We start from the raw sequence: 17,205 nt of genomic DNA on the forward strand, positions 1-17,205 counted from the left end.
GATACAAATATCAACAATTCACTAGTGGCTTCATTTGATATTGGCCTTTCAATGCAGTAAATGTGTTTAGCCGTAAGATAATTGATTATTTCTAGCATAGGTATACGACGTTATAAATGTGGTAAATGAAAGATGAAAAAACTATATTTTGGATCTAGTATCATACCATTTCTGAGAACGGCTTCCTTTTTATAACACGTAAAAATAATAGAAGTGACAGATGCGGCAAAATGCAGTATTATACATTTAGGTATACGGTCAGTAAAGATTGGTGTAGATAAAATTAGAATTGTCTGTATTACTTTCCTAAAACTTCTAATAGAATATGATTATTTTTAAAAATCATATATACTCAGGAATATCTACACCCAAATGCTTTTGTTTTAAGATTTTATGAGAAATATATAGTATATTGTTGATAGTCGTAAATTTTACATTTTCATAATTGTATATGACATAACTATTGGACCTGATATTCTCAGATAATGTTTTACATAAGGTGCTTGCAGCGTGGATGACATAAGGTAGCCATTCAGAAACGCACAGAGACAATCAACTTAAATTAAACATTTATTTATAATACAGTGTCAGACTTTTTGTCTATCGAATATGCGACCTGTCTCCCCACAAAACGTTTTGCTGCATCTTCCTATATGTCTTCCTCGCTCAATCACTTTACTTTCAGCATTCGATCTCAAATGCATGCAAGTACATCTAGTTTGGAAGTAATTTTGAATTGTGAAGTAGAGTAGATTTCTTTCCTTTTTTCTTTTTTTTTTTAAGCTTGGATTACTGGTCATGCATATCTTAATATTTATTTATTTATGGAAGCACATAATATATTTTATTATTCACTAAAACATATCAAGATATTCATATGTCGCGTGCAAGGGTCTTTAACATGTACCTATCAACTTTATACTTATGATTTATTTTATTTTCTAATTTCAGTATGATCAACGGACAGAACGAAGATACAGAATTTCAACCAGTCTGGTAAATATGTTTAAATTTTATGTTTACATTATGTTGACGTCTAGATTAAATAGTGGGATATTTAGTTTTGAATGAAACAGATTTGATAATACATCTACATAAACTGTGTCACAAACAAAGGTCGTGTATATGGACGTCTAGGCTAGTTTCCATATAACAGTATCGACTATGGGAAACATAATGAGACTTATACAATGTAATTAGCAACAGATGTTCCTTATAGCTTACTCAGAGAAGGGAAGGTGATCTCTAGAAAGTTTTTTTTTCAGGATTATAGAGTCAGACTAAGAGGGAGCTATAAGCTTCGACGCATAGATTACTACAGCAATTGTATATTTCTGTGTGCATATATTATTTTATTCTTTTATTCTTTTACTTGTTTCAGTCATTTGACTGGGGTCATGTTGGAGCACCGCCTTTTAGTCGAAGAAATCGATCCCTGGACTTATTCTTTGTAAGCCTGGTAGTTATTCTATCGGTCTGATTTGCCGAAACGCTAAATTACGGGGACATAAACACACCAACATCGGTTGTCAAGCGATGTTGTAGGGGGACAGACACAATTACAAAGACACGCATATATATATACGTTTACATACGACTGGTTTCTTCCATTTTCTGTATACCGAATCCACTCACAAGGCTTTGGTCGGTCCGAGACTATAGTAGAAAACATTTGCCCAAGGTGACACGCAGTGGGACTGAACCCGGAACCATGTGGTTGGGAAACAACATTCTATGCATAGTGACGGCGCGTTGACTAGTGTTTAGGTTGTTCAGCTCATGATCATAATTTCGTGGATTCAAAATTTGTGTTGGGTGGCGCGTTTTGTCCTTCGACAAGGTACTTAATTTTATTTTGCCTCAGCATCGTCTCTCGTGGCACCCCGTCGGTTACGACGTCGAGGGTTCCAGTTGATCCGATCAACTGAACAGCCTGCTAGTGAAATTAACCGGCAAGTGGCTGAGCACTTCACAGACACGTGCACCCTTAACGTAGTTCTCGGGGATATTCAGCGTGGCACAGTGTGACAAGGTTGACCCTTTGAATTACAGGCACAACAGAAACAGGAAGAAAGAATGAGAGAAAGTTGTGGTGAAAGAGTACAGCAGGGTTCGCCACCACCCCCTGCCGGAGCCTCGTGGAGCTTTAGGTGTTTTCGCTCAATAAACACTCACAATGCCCGATCTGGGAATCGAAACCGCAATCCTATGACCGCTCGAGTCCACTGCCCTTAGCACTGGGCCATTGCGCATCCTGCCCCAGCATACTTAGTTGAAAATATTATCAACCGAGTGCCAATTCAGCTCTATCCTTCCATACCCCATCTCTCTATCTCATTTTTATTCAGCTGATTGTGCTGTTGGGTCAAAAGATATGTGTCTCTACTAATGTTCGCAACTGCAGAGCTAACTAAAACAGCAGAAGCATGCTGCATATTCGTGTGTCCATACTCGTGTGTCCGTATGTGGGCTGATACACAGATATACACTTATATACACATATATCGACCGAAAATGTAAAATACCAAACTCATCGTATCGTTGAATTAGTGTGTAAGCGACCGTGTAATTCACACACAAACATCACCTTAATAAGTTTTTCAAACATTATTTATGTAGCATTTGTGAAAGGCTAGACATTTCAGTTACATCCGACGGGCCTCTACATATTATCTAATTTTAAATACGTTCGCGTAATTGCCTTCATATGTTACGTCGACCCAAGTCAAAAGGAAATTACACACAGTTCGATCGTACTGATTCCACGCAGTACGATCGAACTCGGCGTCTGGAATGTGCGAAAATAAAAAAAACATGTTAATAATGTGCTCATATGGCACTTAATCACGCATACACACACACACACACACACACACACACACACGCGCGCGCAAACACATACACACAGAGAGACGCGGGCGGATAAATTTATATATTAAGGATACAAATCTTCGCATAGTGTCAGAAGCCTCATAAAACAACACAAACGCATGTCACCAAATCATAATCTTACGCTAATAGTATACTACGTAAGCACTAAATTTGGGATTAATAACTGTCTTAGTTTAGGTACAAAACCATGAGCTTTCAGAAGTGAATATAAATGCACCATTAACTCCACTGAATGAATGGTACTTTACGTTATCGACTCCGACATTTATACGGTCAATGGCTTAGTGATTAGGGTATTCAAATCGTGATTGTAGGGTCACGAGTTCGATTCACGAAGGTGCATTGTGTCCTTGAGCAAGACGCTTTATTTCATGTTGCTCCAGTTCACTCTGCTGGCAAAAATGAGTAGTACGTGTATTTCAAGGTGCCAGATTTTACACGCTCTGTGTCACGCTGAATCTCTCTGAGAAGTATGTGAAGGGGTGCACGTGCCTATGAAGGGATCAGCCACTTGCACGTTAATCTCACGAGGAAGCTGTTCCATTGATCAGATCAACTGGAAAACTCGTCTTAAGCAACGGAGTATCAGTATATATATATATATATATATATATATATATATATATATAGCAAACAGTTTTGACCATTGCACGTAATTCCCAATAAATGTTTTATGTGCCCCTGCTTTCGTTTTTCCACTTACACGTGTATATGTATGTATGTATATGTATGTACAAAGTATGGGGTTTTAGTTTATAGGTGATCTAAACGATTAAGTTCGCTAGGTAAGTGCTGTTACGGATTACTGGAGATCTAAGATTATAGCCGAGCCGGTAGTTATGGAGTCATTGCAGATTTTCGATGCAACGGATATAGGATTGTTAAACAGGACGTCAAACATTAAGGCAAGGCAAACATCTGAAGTCATATACAGTATTACAGGAAGAAATACAAAATCTTACACCTGTTTCTGGGATATTCCCGAGTATGGGATATTCCGTCATCAGAGACAAATTGGGGGAGAAATATGGAAAATGAGAATGGTATATATCAATAAAATGACAAGATAGAGGAAGGAGGTAAAAGAATAAGAGAAAAAAAAGGAAGTCTAACTTTCCGAAGTTATAGAAGCTAAAGCATGTATCCTTAGGTGCAATCCTGCGTATATCCATGGGTCTACGCCTGATTGCACCTAAGGACTCACGCTTTGATTTCTATAACTTCGGAAAGTTGAACCATGAACTTTTATGCTTCTTTTTTCCTTCTGTCTTTCGTGGATTCAAGACTTGTGTTGGGTGGCGCGTTTTGTACTTCTTTGTTCCAGCTTCCTTGTTCCAGTTACAACTGAGAGAGAGAGAGAGAGAGAGAGAGAGAGAGAGAGAGAGAGAGAGAGAGAGAGAGAGAGAGAGAGAGAGCGAGAGCGGATCTGTATACATACATAGATTCTAACATCATTATATACCACTTCGTATCTTAGTTCTCTATTTTTTTCCACTAAGCAGACACTTGGCATATCTTGACTTATGGATCTGAGTGTCACAACTTATCGTTTAAATCAATTACATAATTTATGTAAGAATAACCATCAAGGCAATATCACATTAGCCTACCAGTTTCTAACGTTATTCTTAGAATTTGAGACTGATTCATATTTAGTCTAGCTGATTTTTAATGGCGTACTCAGATCAGGGAAATCACTACCCATTAATAATTTTCTAGCACAGCTTGATTTGTAAGTGGAAGTTAGGTAAGTTATTCTCTCATGATTGACTGATACTTCAAACAGCGTGGACGCCGCTAAAAATACCCAAGATTCAGAAAGTGGTGTTAAGCTGTGGAAGAATGGGGTAGCTTTCAGAGACAACGATATACTATTTTTGTACACGAAAATTTCAATCACAAAGCTTTGTTCCAGTAAAGACTATGGAAAATGGTACTAAGAAACTGCATAATAGTGAGACTACGTTGTTGCGAAGTGTAAGGTTGCAGAATAAGCGGTCACTTGGCTGCAAGTCAAATATTTTAACTATACAGTATTGCTTGCACCCATTGTATGTCAGTATATAGTATTTACTATGATTGAAATTCCAGGTTTCTCTGAATCTGAGTGCAAAGCTTCAAACTGGAATGCGTTTGTGAAAATAATTTCTAAGTTTGGACTATTTCTGTAGCACAAAACTCATTCAACTCTTTCTCACTCCATCCACAATTCTCTTTATCTCTCTTCCTCATATGAACTGCAGTGACCGTTTAATATAGCGCAAAGCGTAATATTTTAAGAATATCTTCAACATTTATTTCAACAGCTTTCAGATATAGCTTCTGTATCTTTACGCTTCGACAAAATTAAAGAAAGTATTAACATTCGAAAGAAAATATAGACTCTTCTCGCAAATGATTATATACTCACACTCACATGCACACACTCACACACACGCATACACGCATACACACACACACACACACACACATACAACTTACTTGCTATCATGCAGAGGTCTGGCGATAACGTTTAAATTGTTGAACGTCAAAATTTTATTTGGTTAAACGTAACTGGTGATTTGCCAAACAAGCAGTTAAATTCATCTATATTGCTAATGGAGTTTATATGTACAGATCAATGCCGTGAGATCAGTTTTATTCATTATCAATAACAGTATAACAATATAGATATTTGATGTCTTTCAAATGTATTTTTATCAACTTTAATTGATTATATGACTCATTATACAAAGATAAAATATTATTGATTTTAACGTATATTCACAATTTATTACCACGGTGCATATAAGTGTGCCTGTATATATGTATGATCTTCCAGGTTTGTCTCAGTTTGATGGTTCTGTCGTAAAAGCGATTAAGTTTAACTGCAGCTAAATTATGTATGCGTTCGTACGTGTGTGTGTGTGTGTGTCTCTGTGGGCGCGTGTGTGTGATTATATACGTACATAGAAACGTGTGTTTGTGTGTGCGTATATATATATATATATATATATATATATATATATATATATATATATATATGTATATATACCGTGTGTGTGTGTCTTTCTGTGTGTTTGTCTGTTTGTTTGTCCGTCTGTTTGTCTGTCTGTGCAGGTAAAACCCTAAAAGCTGCGGATCCCGTCCCCCTCCCCCCCCCCCACAAAAATTTCCTTTCTTGAGCTATAGTGTTACAAAAAGCACAATATACTCTAGACTAAGGAGAAAAGAAATTCCCACCATAAGTGAACGCGAGGGCAACAGATACGCATTTCGCCACTCTGCTACCTCTCAGTGTGAAGTAGTCGCATCACTTCCAAGACAAATTATAGTTAACTAGTTTGAAGTGTATATAGGCAGTGCATTAACTATACATCAGCAACGAATAAGCAGATAACATTCCAATTAGGCAACGGACGCACTTCTTTAGTAAAAACTCTATCAATACAATATACTTATGTATGTGTGGTCGAAACATCCATACGTAGTCCTCGAGTTCTGTTTCGGTTCGATCAACAGTCAGCTCCTTTGCAGTAACATCTATGCACTGGTGACTTATACTCTGAGTAGTCTTTATTTATCAGCGTCTAGCTGCCATCCTTGAGGATGCTGATCCTAGGCATCCTACCAAGTTTTAACACCGGTGCAGCTAAGACAAAAAAGGCGCCTTCTCTTATAGACATGATTTATCAGAAAATAAAGGGTAACTTAGTCACATTTTTTATGCAGCAAGCAGAATCTGAATATTTCCTCCTTTTTATTAACTGTGTGTCGCATGTGATACACACACACACACACACACACACACACACACACACACATACACATATATATGGGTATGTATGTATATACATGGAATGTGGCTTGCTCTGATATTTTGTCACAGACTAACTTCTCGCAGAGCCGTTTTCCTTGTATTTCTTTGTTGAGATGTTTGTCTGAGATATACCATTACAACTATTCACTTCCTGCGTTCCTATAAAGGGTATAAAGGCTGTACATATCGTTATTTTCATTGAATGCTGCTTTAAGATTATTCACTCACATACACACATACATACACAAATTTACACACAAAAACACGCACGCAGAGACAGACAGACAGAAGACAGATATATATATATATAGAGCGAGAGAGATAGAGAGAGATAGATAGATAGATATGCGGAATCAAGTTCCCACAAACGTTGGCTATATAAAGACAATTTTGTCCAATGAGTTCAAATTCCGGCGTACATGGCTTGTACTTATTTCAATATTTTGGGGTCGACGAAATTAGCACTGGTTACATACAGGAGTCGATGTAAACGATTTGCTCTTCCCCCAACATTTCAGGCCGTTTGCTTGTTGCTTAAAAGGTTATCATTATTCTTCTTGACATCATCATCATCATCATCATCATCATCATCATCATCATCATCATCATCATCATCCTCATTATTATTATCCTCATTATTTATTTTTCTAGTTATTTTTCTTTTATTAATAGTAGTATAACTACAATTTTACTCTGTACTTTATTTATCACAATTCCCTAACATTTTATTTATAATTAAAAATGATTTTTAAATGTCTGTTAAAACATTAATTTAGGTTTCTTCATGATATGCTAATAATTAAATAAATTCGTTTATTCCTCTTTCTCTCAATATAGCAACAGTGCTGTACCGGACACTGCGTTTTCGAATCCGATGTATGAAGAACGCAACAGTCGACAGCAGTTATTGGCAGCTGACAGTAGCACGCGGTGCTAAATCCATGTGACACAAGCGTCCAAAAGATCTCATTTACAGTATGGTCTTTATTGCATCAAGTACTGGCATAACAAGTGAAAATAAATACACGACAAATAAACAAGAAAATCTGGAAAACGAAAGAATTCATTAAAAACTCCACAGATATTAAAAGCAACAGAAGAAAATTGTGAATGAAAGAAATTGAAATAAAAGACTACAATATGTTAAAATAACCTGCACCGAATGATATATTTTTGTTTAATTATTAGTTATTGATTAATGACTGATAAAGAACCAAAAACATTATGGTTGTACATAAACTACAGCAGTAATATATCATAATTTATAAAACAATGTGAATATATGCACACTTTCGACTGTGCATTCATGTATGCATAAACGCATTATATATGTATATGCATACCAACAAATGTAACAACATGCACACAAACGTACACATACATACATATACCTTTCAATTATACATATAAATATATATATATATACACACATGCTATATATATATATATATATATATATATATATATATATATATATATATACATATGTATTTATATATATATATATATATACAAACATTATATATATATAAGTATATATACAAACATTATATATATATATATATATATATATATATATATATATATATATATATATATATATATATACATATATATATGTATATATATATATATATACATATGTATGTATGTATGTATATGTATATATAGAGATATAGGTAATTAAATTTCTTCCAAGAAAGCAATGAGTTGAGAAAAAAGTATGAATGTATTGTGGATGCAAGCACTTTAGTAATTGTATGGATGCAAGTGTGGATGTGCGTAAATGTAAAAGACAATATAATGACTGTCTACTAGTACATCTTATGATCAACTGCGGCAGTAATATATGAAATAAACTTCAACCATAACATTTATTATTTTGAGAAGCGCATACATATTTTCTAAAAGAAAATGCAAAGAAATTCTTCAATATGACTAATAATAATAATAATAATAATAATAATAATAATAATAATGATAACAATAGAATTAATAATAATAATAACAATAGTATTAACAATAATAGTATTAACAATAATAGTATTAATATTAATAATAATAGTATTAATAATAATAATAGTAATAATAATGATAATAATAGTATTAATAATAATAATAATAATAATAATTACGATAATGGAGTTGATAATTGTGTATACTAATTAACAATGGAAATTCTTAATTGAAAAATATCTTGTAATAAAATTAGAGCACCCTTAGAACAAACATTTAAACGCTTCTAGTGACATGCGTTAATGTTGATTAAAATTAATTTAGATAAAATAACATGTATATGTATATCTCTCTATCTATCTATCTATCTATCTATATATATATATATATATATATATATATATATATATATATATATATATATATATATATATATATATATATATTATATACATATATATATATATATTTATATACATATACCACATACATGCTTACGTACATATGCGTATATATATATATATATATATATATATATATATATATATTATATGATATAAAATATATCCGAAGTTTTCGTTAAATTCTTTGAAAATAAATTATACCGAAAAAGATTCTCTTTGGATTTGATATGTCTTTGTCTTCAGCCAGAAACTGCTGTAGTTTTAAAAAGTAATTATAGTTCCCCAGTACAAAGACAACAGTTATAGGACGTATCCTCGTGTTAGACGATTATTATTGTTATTCTTTTTTTGTCAAGGACTTTTTGATCTTATTGTTTTGTTATAAATCTAATCCAGGCATCAGATTCAATCGAGTGATTATTTTCCTTTCTTTTTGTTTTTGTTTTGTTTTGCTGTGTGTTGATTTGTTCGTTTGGGAGAGATGCTTGTGTTTGTTGTTTTGGGATGGGAGATACGTGCTTAGTGTCAATTTAAATGATTTATAAATTGTTAAATGTACCAGTTAGACTCATTTGTTTAAATTCATTGAAATGCAAGCATGGACAACATGTATGTAACTATTACATACATACATTATATCATAGAAAAAGAACTTTACTCAAGCAATTGACAACGTGTACAATAAAAGGTTTATCACACTATTAAAATAGCAACTAATTTTTCCAGTCATATGAGTTCATCTGCAATTGAATGTATATTTATGCTACATGTAAGTATGATGTTTATATGACGCATATATGAAAGTGTACGCTGTATGTATGTTATATGTATGTTAGTACATGTATATATCAAATATGTATATATAACAAGTATGGCCTTTGCGATGACAACAATTTGTGACTCATTGCTAGTAACTGATTAATTATTCTCGTAGTCAATATACTATTGTTGAAATACAAATTCCCTGTGGGTGTGATGACTGTGCCGTATATATAGGACGAGTCCAATCTTTAATAATGTCAGGAACCACATTTAAAACCACATGGAAATTATTCCATAAACCACTGAGACCCACCTCGGATAATACTTTTATAATATAACTTTGAGATTTTTGAGCTTCTACCAATTAATAGAAAACTGGTGTTCAGGAACATCTACTCTACTTTGTTTTGCAGGTGATACTTGAAATACAGCAAAGACTATTTGCATATGCAGAATCCAATATTTCATTGTACAGGAATTTACAGCCTATTTTTACTTACAAAACGAATTAATTAGACACCTGAATAATCTCTTCCCTGCATTGATCAAATCGTTAGATATATCTTCAAGTTCCACATGCTACTACAATTATACAATTCTAAAAATATATGTCAATTTCGAAACATCTGTAAAAACAAACAACTTCTCTCCACACGTCTAAGTACAAAACCATAAAATACCTTCCAGTTATTACATTAAGTCTACATCTGTGAAGATATGTGTAAATTTCAATGAATATATATATATATATATATATATATATATATATATATATATATATATATATATATATAAAGTACAGATACACGTTCAAGATATATGACAATTTGTTTAAAAATGCAATTATATCTGCATACATATATGTTTAATATGTATAACTATATATATTTATGTGTAGGTTTCTAAGTGTATATTCATATATATAGGTACACAGACACACACACGATCACATGCATATATATCTTTGAAAGTGTATAAGGATATATGAATATACATGAATATGTATATGTGTGTGTGTGTGTGCATGTATATATATATATATATATATATAGATAGATAGATAGATAGATAGATAGATAGATAGTGAGAGAGAAAGAGAGATTTTATCATGGAACTGTACGTTAAATACCAGAGCACAATGAAATGTGAAGTTAATTAGTGTAGATTGTTGTTAATATCAGTAGCTGACAGAAGGCGGCGAGTTCACAGAGTCGTAAGCACGTCTAACAAAATGCTCTGCAAGCATTTCGTCCGTCTCGAGTTCAAATATTGCTGACGTCGACTTTGTCTTTCGAGGAATAATAAGATAAGTACCAGCTGTGTAATAAGGCTACAATCCCTCGACATTGCTGGCATTGTGCCAAAATTTGAAGCCATAAATTGTTGCAGTTATGAGAAGTGTCTGTCGTTGGAAATAGTTGGAGTATTCAACTATTGTTGTTTTCAAAATTGTAAGCGCTCGGAGAAAATACGATCAGACATAATATTAATATATTTTAAAGACTATACACAGCATAATCACACTCACGCACACACACACACATATTCCCGCACGCGCGTATATGTGTAGGTGAATGTCATTGTTAGCAGTTCCAAGTTTCTAGCTTCCTATATTTGGTTTATGTGCTACTAGCTCCAACTACGTAACTCTGTGTCCTAGCATAATGGGAGGGTACTGTCCCCTAACGCTAAGCTCTGAGATCGGAACTATTATCTGCTAACAAATTAATACACAAATATATATATATATATAGATGTTTGGGGTGGGTATATGTTTGTGTGTGTACGCACACATATGTATATATATACATCGTGATTTAAACCGAATATGAATGTATGTACGTATATACATATATCGATATATTTCAATATACCACTAGTAAGTATATATAATATACTTATGTGTACGTAGATTTATGTGAGTGTATGTGCATATATGTGTGTGCAAGATTATAGGCATATTTATATATTGGTGTGAATGTATATGTGTGTGTGCGCGTCTGTGTGCATGCATATGTATATGTATATTTGTATATATGAATTTAGGTGCGTTCATTGGAAACAGACACAGGCAAATCAAAAGTATGTTGATCGAACGACATTAACGGTAAAGAAATATTCGTAGAAATTACCTGATTTGGAAAAAATGATTGAAGAAAAACACGTTGTTCAATGTAAAATCAGAGTTTTGTCGGAAATGCAGTTAAAGTGTACAGATAATGATGCACTGATGCATTCATATTGGAGTTCACAATATGTAAAATTTCTAAAATATCTTTATACATATAGAAGAAATGTGGCACTGAGTAACATTCCATTAGCTTCAAAGGTCAACTTCTTTCGTGGCCAGATTTAATTTTCATATATTTAGTGCCAACAAACGAAGAACTCAAAGGAAGAGGAATATAGAATCGATTATAATCGTCACAGAATGTGTGATATTTTCGATTTACTTAGCAGTTAGTGCCATTCTTATAATCAGTAAATCATTTAGACCATTCAAAGAGGCATCAGATGAGTGATGATGCATGTGACGAGCAGTCGAAGGTACACGGAAAGATGAAAATAATTCGATCGTATAATTTTAAAATTATCTACAAATATGTGAAAAATGTCAGTCGATTTTCCTGCGGGATTCACAATGAAAACGCCAATAATTCTTTCAGCCAAATTGCTTTGGTCGAAAATAATAAAACTGCACGCGACTTATCCTGAGTACTTATATATATATATATATATATATATATATATATATATATATATATATAATACAAAATGGGACAAGGACGCAAAACATCCAGACAGTTAGGTGATACAAGGGACGTGTGTATGTTTGTGTGTATATATATATATATATATATATATATATATATATATATATATATATATATATATATATATATATATGTGTGTGTGTGTGTGTGTGTGTGTGTGTATATGTATATGTGTGTGTCTGTAGTGTTTTGTGATTTCGCATTGGCGTAAAGTTATTTAATACCCAATAGTTAACACTGCATATACAGAAGCATTGGAATAATGCGCTGAGCGAGTACAGAGCGTAATATTGATCTTTTAATGAGAAAAGAAAAAATTCCGTAATTAAGTATATGAGCTTATACATGTTTCTGCTATAAGAAGCAGTGCACTTTCATTCCATTGTTTGTACACGATTTTATAAGAGAAATAAATATATAAATGCTATACGTATATGCATATATATATATATATATATATATATATATATATATATATATATATATATATATATATATATATATATATATATATATATATATATATATATATATATATATATATATATATATATATATATATATATATATATATATATATATATATGTATATATATATATATATATATGTATATATATATATATATATATATACATGTAAGTATATCTATGTATATATGTATATATATATAGGTTTACATATATATATATATATATATGTATGTGTGTGTGTGTGTGCGTGGGTGCTTATGCGCATAGACACACTTGTATATTCACGAATACATTTACTTGCGTGTGCATCATGCGTTGGCATTCAGATGTATATACATATATAGTTATACGTAGGTTTTGTATGAGCTTATATGACAGAACAGTTACGTAGACACACTCATACACACAACTTCATGTGTATGTATGCATAAGGAATGCATATAAGGTCTTTGTATTTGCATATATATGATCACATATCCATGTATATATTTATGCTTGTGTATAATTCTGTATATGTGTGTGATTATCTTGTGCATATATATGAGTGTATTTGCATGCGCTTGTATATGTGTGCGTGTGTGTGTAATGTGTGTGTGTGTGTGTGTGTGTGTGTGTGTGTGTGTGTGTGTGTGTGTGTGTGTGTGTGTGTGTGTGTGTGTGTGTGTGTGTAAGTATGTTCATTGTTTTAGAATTTGCTTCGCAGAACGATATTTTTCTACTTTAGATGTATATTTTCTCCAATGAGTTGTTCTCATTGTGTAACTAATTTTAGGTTCCTTGTTAAATAGTTAATTATGCGGTTGATTCTTTAGAAAATCTGATGTGGATAAAATTAGGGAAAACAATATAGAATGTCGCCTTACCAATAGATACTTGATTAACTAAGACTAAAATTTACTATCCCCTATGTGTTTTGAACACATGCAAAATCAACCTTCTAAAACATAAGAGTAAATATATGTATTCGTATATGTACAAATATAATAACATATATATATATATATATATATATATATATATATCTTGCACAAACACATGCACACACAAACATATGTATATAAACTTGTATTTATTTCTATCATTAAGTATATAAGTACATGTGTGCGTATGTATGACAAATTATACACATAAATATGAAAACACACACAAATATGCACACAGATATAATTGCATACATGTCATAGATCTATGTATGTAATTATAAGCACACCTTTGACACACACACATGTATACATATTCATATTTGTGTTGCGCGTGGATGTATATATATATATATATATATATATATATATATATATATATATATATATATATATGGTATCTGTATTGTCCTCCAATCTTCCAATTTCATCAACTGCGCTGTGTTCCTTCCCAGTTGCTCCAAAGATTATTAAAGCAAATTAATATAAATAATATTAAAAAAATAAATGAAAGAACTAAGAAAATTCATTGGCCCAATATACTTGCAGAAAATATTCTGTTACGATTGTAACTTCAGGTGTCGGAATCTTTTGTTTTAAATTTCAATTGCTGTTATTGTTATCCAACAAACTGTACCTCCAAATTTATTTCTGAATATTATCATTATATTATTATTATTATTATTATTATTATTATTATTATTATTATTATTATTATTATTATTATTATTATTATTATTATTATTATTATTTCTTTAGATAGTTGCAATTTATAAGTATCCTTCCTCGGGGGAAATATTTAACGGATGTATTAAACGATTAATCTCAGTTTGATAATTTTAGAACAATATACTTATTAGTTTATATTAATAACAACAACATCATCATCAGCAGCAGCAGCAATAACAACAACAACAATAATAATAATAATAATAATAATAATAATAATAATAATAATAATAATAATAATAATAATAATAATAATAAAGAATAAAATGTTTTGAATGGTACAACAATGCACTATAATACAAAAAATGGACTATATACCTGTTGTATGGATAACTAAATTACAACAGGTATATAGTCCATGTTTGTATTATATTCCGTTGTTGTGCTACTCTCCTAATAATAATGATAATAATTATAATTATATAGTCCATTTTTGTATTATAGTGCATTGTTGTACCATTCAAAACTTTTCATTATTTACAATAATAATAATAATAATAATAATAATAATAATAATTACCTTAGGTTGCTGACTGTGGACACCTTACACTTTCCATCACACCCAGCAAAATAAGCTGTGAGTTTTCATATAATAATAATAAAAACGATAATAACATCTACATCGTAGGAAAAATTCTTTGCAATATTTTTTCTCGTACTGTACATTCTGATTTCAAATCCCGCCTTGGTCAATTTTGCCTTTATTTCATCAAGGGTTCGATAAAATAAAATGGCGTGGATGATAACCATTAATCTGCACCCTTTAAATATGCTGGAATCTTGATTTAATTCATTGTTAAAATTATGAATATTATTATTATTATTATTATTATTGTTAATATTATCATTATCGCCATTATCATCATCAACATCATCATCAACATCATCATCACCATCATCGTCGTTAACATCATCATCATCATCATCATCCTCATCATCATTATTATTATTATTATTATTATTATTATTATTATTATTATTATTACTTATGGATTCTTTTCATTATAACTTTAATTCAGCTGCCTTAGAACCGGGCATCCTCCAGAGGCACTTCTGTTTTGCTATGCATGGTAAAACTCTCACCACATTTATTCCATTTTAGATGGAGAGTGCTTTCCGTAGTATATGGGCTGTAGCCATCAAGGTTATCTTATTATCATCACCATTATCATCACCATTATTATTATTATTATTATTATTATTATTATTATTATTATTATTATTATTATTATTATTATTATTATTGAGTGAGTGAGAGACCAGCGCATGCCATCAAAATGACACGGGGGTACAATTACACGAAGCCCAATATACCCATCATGACTACCCGTCTGATAAGTGTACATCAGGCACATGCATCGCAATCACATGTACGTGACATTGTAATTTCGGATCAAGATAAACAGCGCATGACCTTGCAGGTGGGGTCCAGTAAGAATTTTCTTCACCATCATCATTACTACTACCATCACCATTATCGCAAATAATAATTTTTAATCATTCGAAAGCTACTGAAGCGTTTCTTACAAATACTCGTCTATCAGTTATAATATTTATTTCACTTAATATAAATGTTGTTGCTTCTATTATCCCCCTAGATGCACTAGGCATAATCATATTCTGTCAGTAGATTTAGTAGGATGCACATATCATATTAGCAGAAGGATATAAAATGCAAATTTGAGATATACGTTAAATGCAACAAGATTATTTATAAATCTATGAAAAATAGCCCACAAAAGGATAGATTTCTGTCATTTTATCTAACGATGATTCTGAGTAATATCACACTGACCTGCACACCTTGTATGTATGTATGTATGTATGTATGTATGTATGTATGTATGTATGTATGTATGTATGTAGGTAGGTAGGTATGTATGTAGGTAGGTATGTATGTATACTAGCGTATATATATAAATATATCTATACATCTATCTATATATATATATATATGTACCTATTTATATACACAAAAATGATTACATACATACACACACACGCATATATATATATATATATATATATATATATGATTGAAATAATGTAAACACATATTAGATATGTATATGCATATTGAAGGATATATATATAGATATGTATATACATATATACATATTGTATACATATATCTATGTGTAAATATATATATGTAAATATATATATACATATATATATATATATATATATATATATATATATATATATATATATATATATATATATATACGTATATATATACGTATATATATACATATATACATACGTACATATATCTATATGCATATATATATATATATATATATATATATATATATATATATATATATATATATATATATATATATATATATATATATATATATATATATATGTATATACATGCATAGACATGTGCATATATGCATCTATATATTGCACAACTGAATAATTGTATCCCGCTCGTTAGCATATAAGTTGAAACGAAACACGTATCTCAGATCCGCATGCGAATGTTT

General features: G+C 31.3%; 1 protein-coding gene across 2 annotated transcripts in view; it reads left to right on the top strand.

The window, feature by feature from the left end:
• Window positions 1-7,795, top strand: part of LOC106869508 (uncharacterized) — a 1,059,538-nt gene extending 1,051,743 nt beyond the window's left edge. For both annotated transcript variants that reach the window (XM_089352454.1, XM_089352457.1), the window contains 2 exons: window positions 952-996; window positions 7,529-7,795. In XM_089352454.1, coding sequence (XP_089208580.1) covers window positions 952-996; window positions 7,529-7,628 — 145 coding nt within the window. In that variant the 3' untranslated portion in view covers window positions 7,629-7,795. The remainder of the gene's footprint in view (window positions 1-951; window positions 997-7,528) is intronic.
• The last annotated feature ends 9,410 nt before the right edge of the window (window positions 7,796-17,205 follow it).

This window comes from Octopus bimaculoides, chromosome 1 (genome assembly GCF_046866305.1).
Source record: "Octopus bimaculoides isolate indiv1 chromosome 1, ASM4686630v1, whole genome shotgun sequence".
Taxonomy (NCBI): Eukaryota; Metazoa; Mollusca; class Cephalopoda; order Octopoda; family Octopodidae; genus Octopus; species Octopus bimaculoides.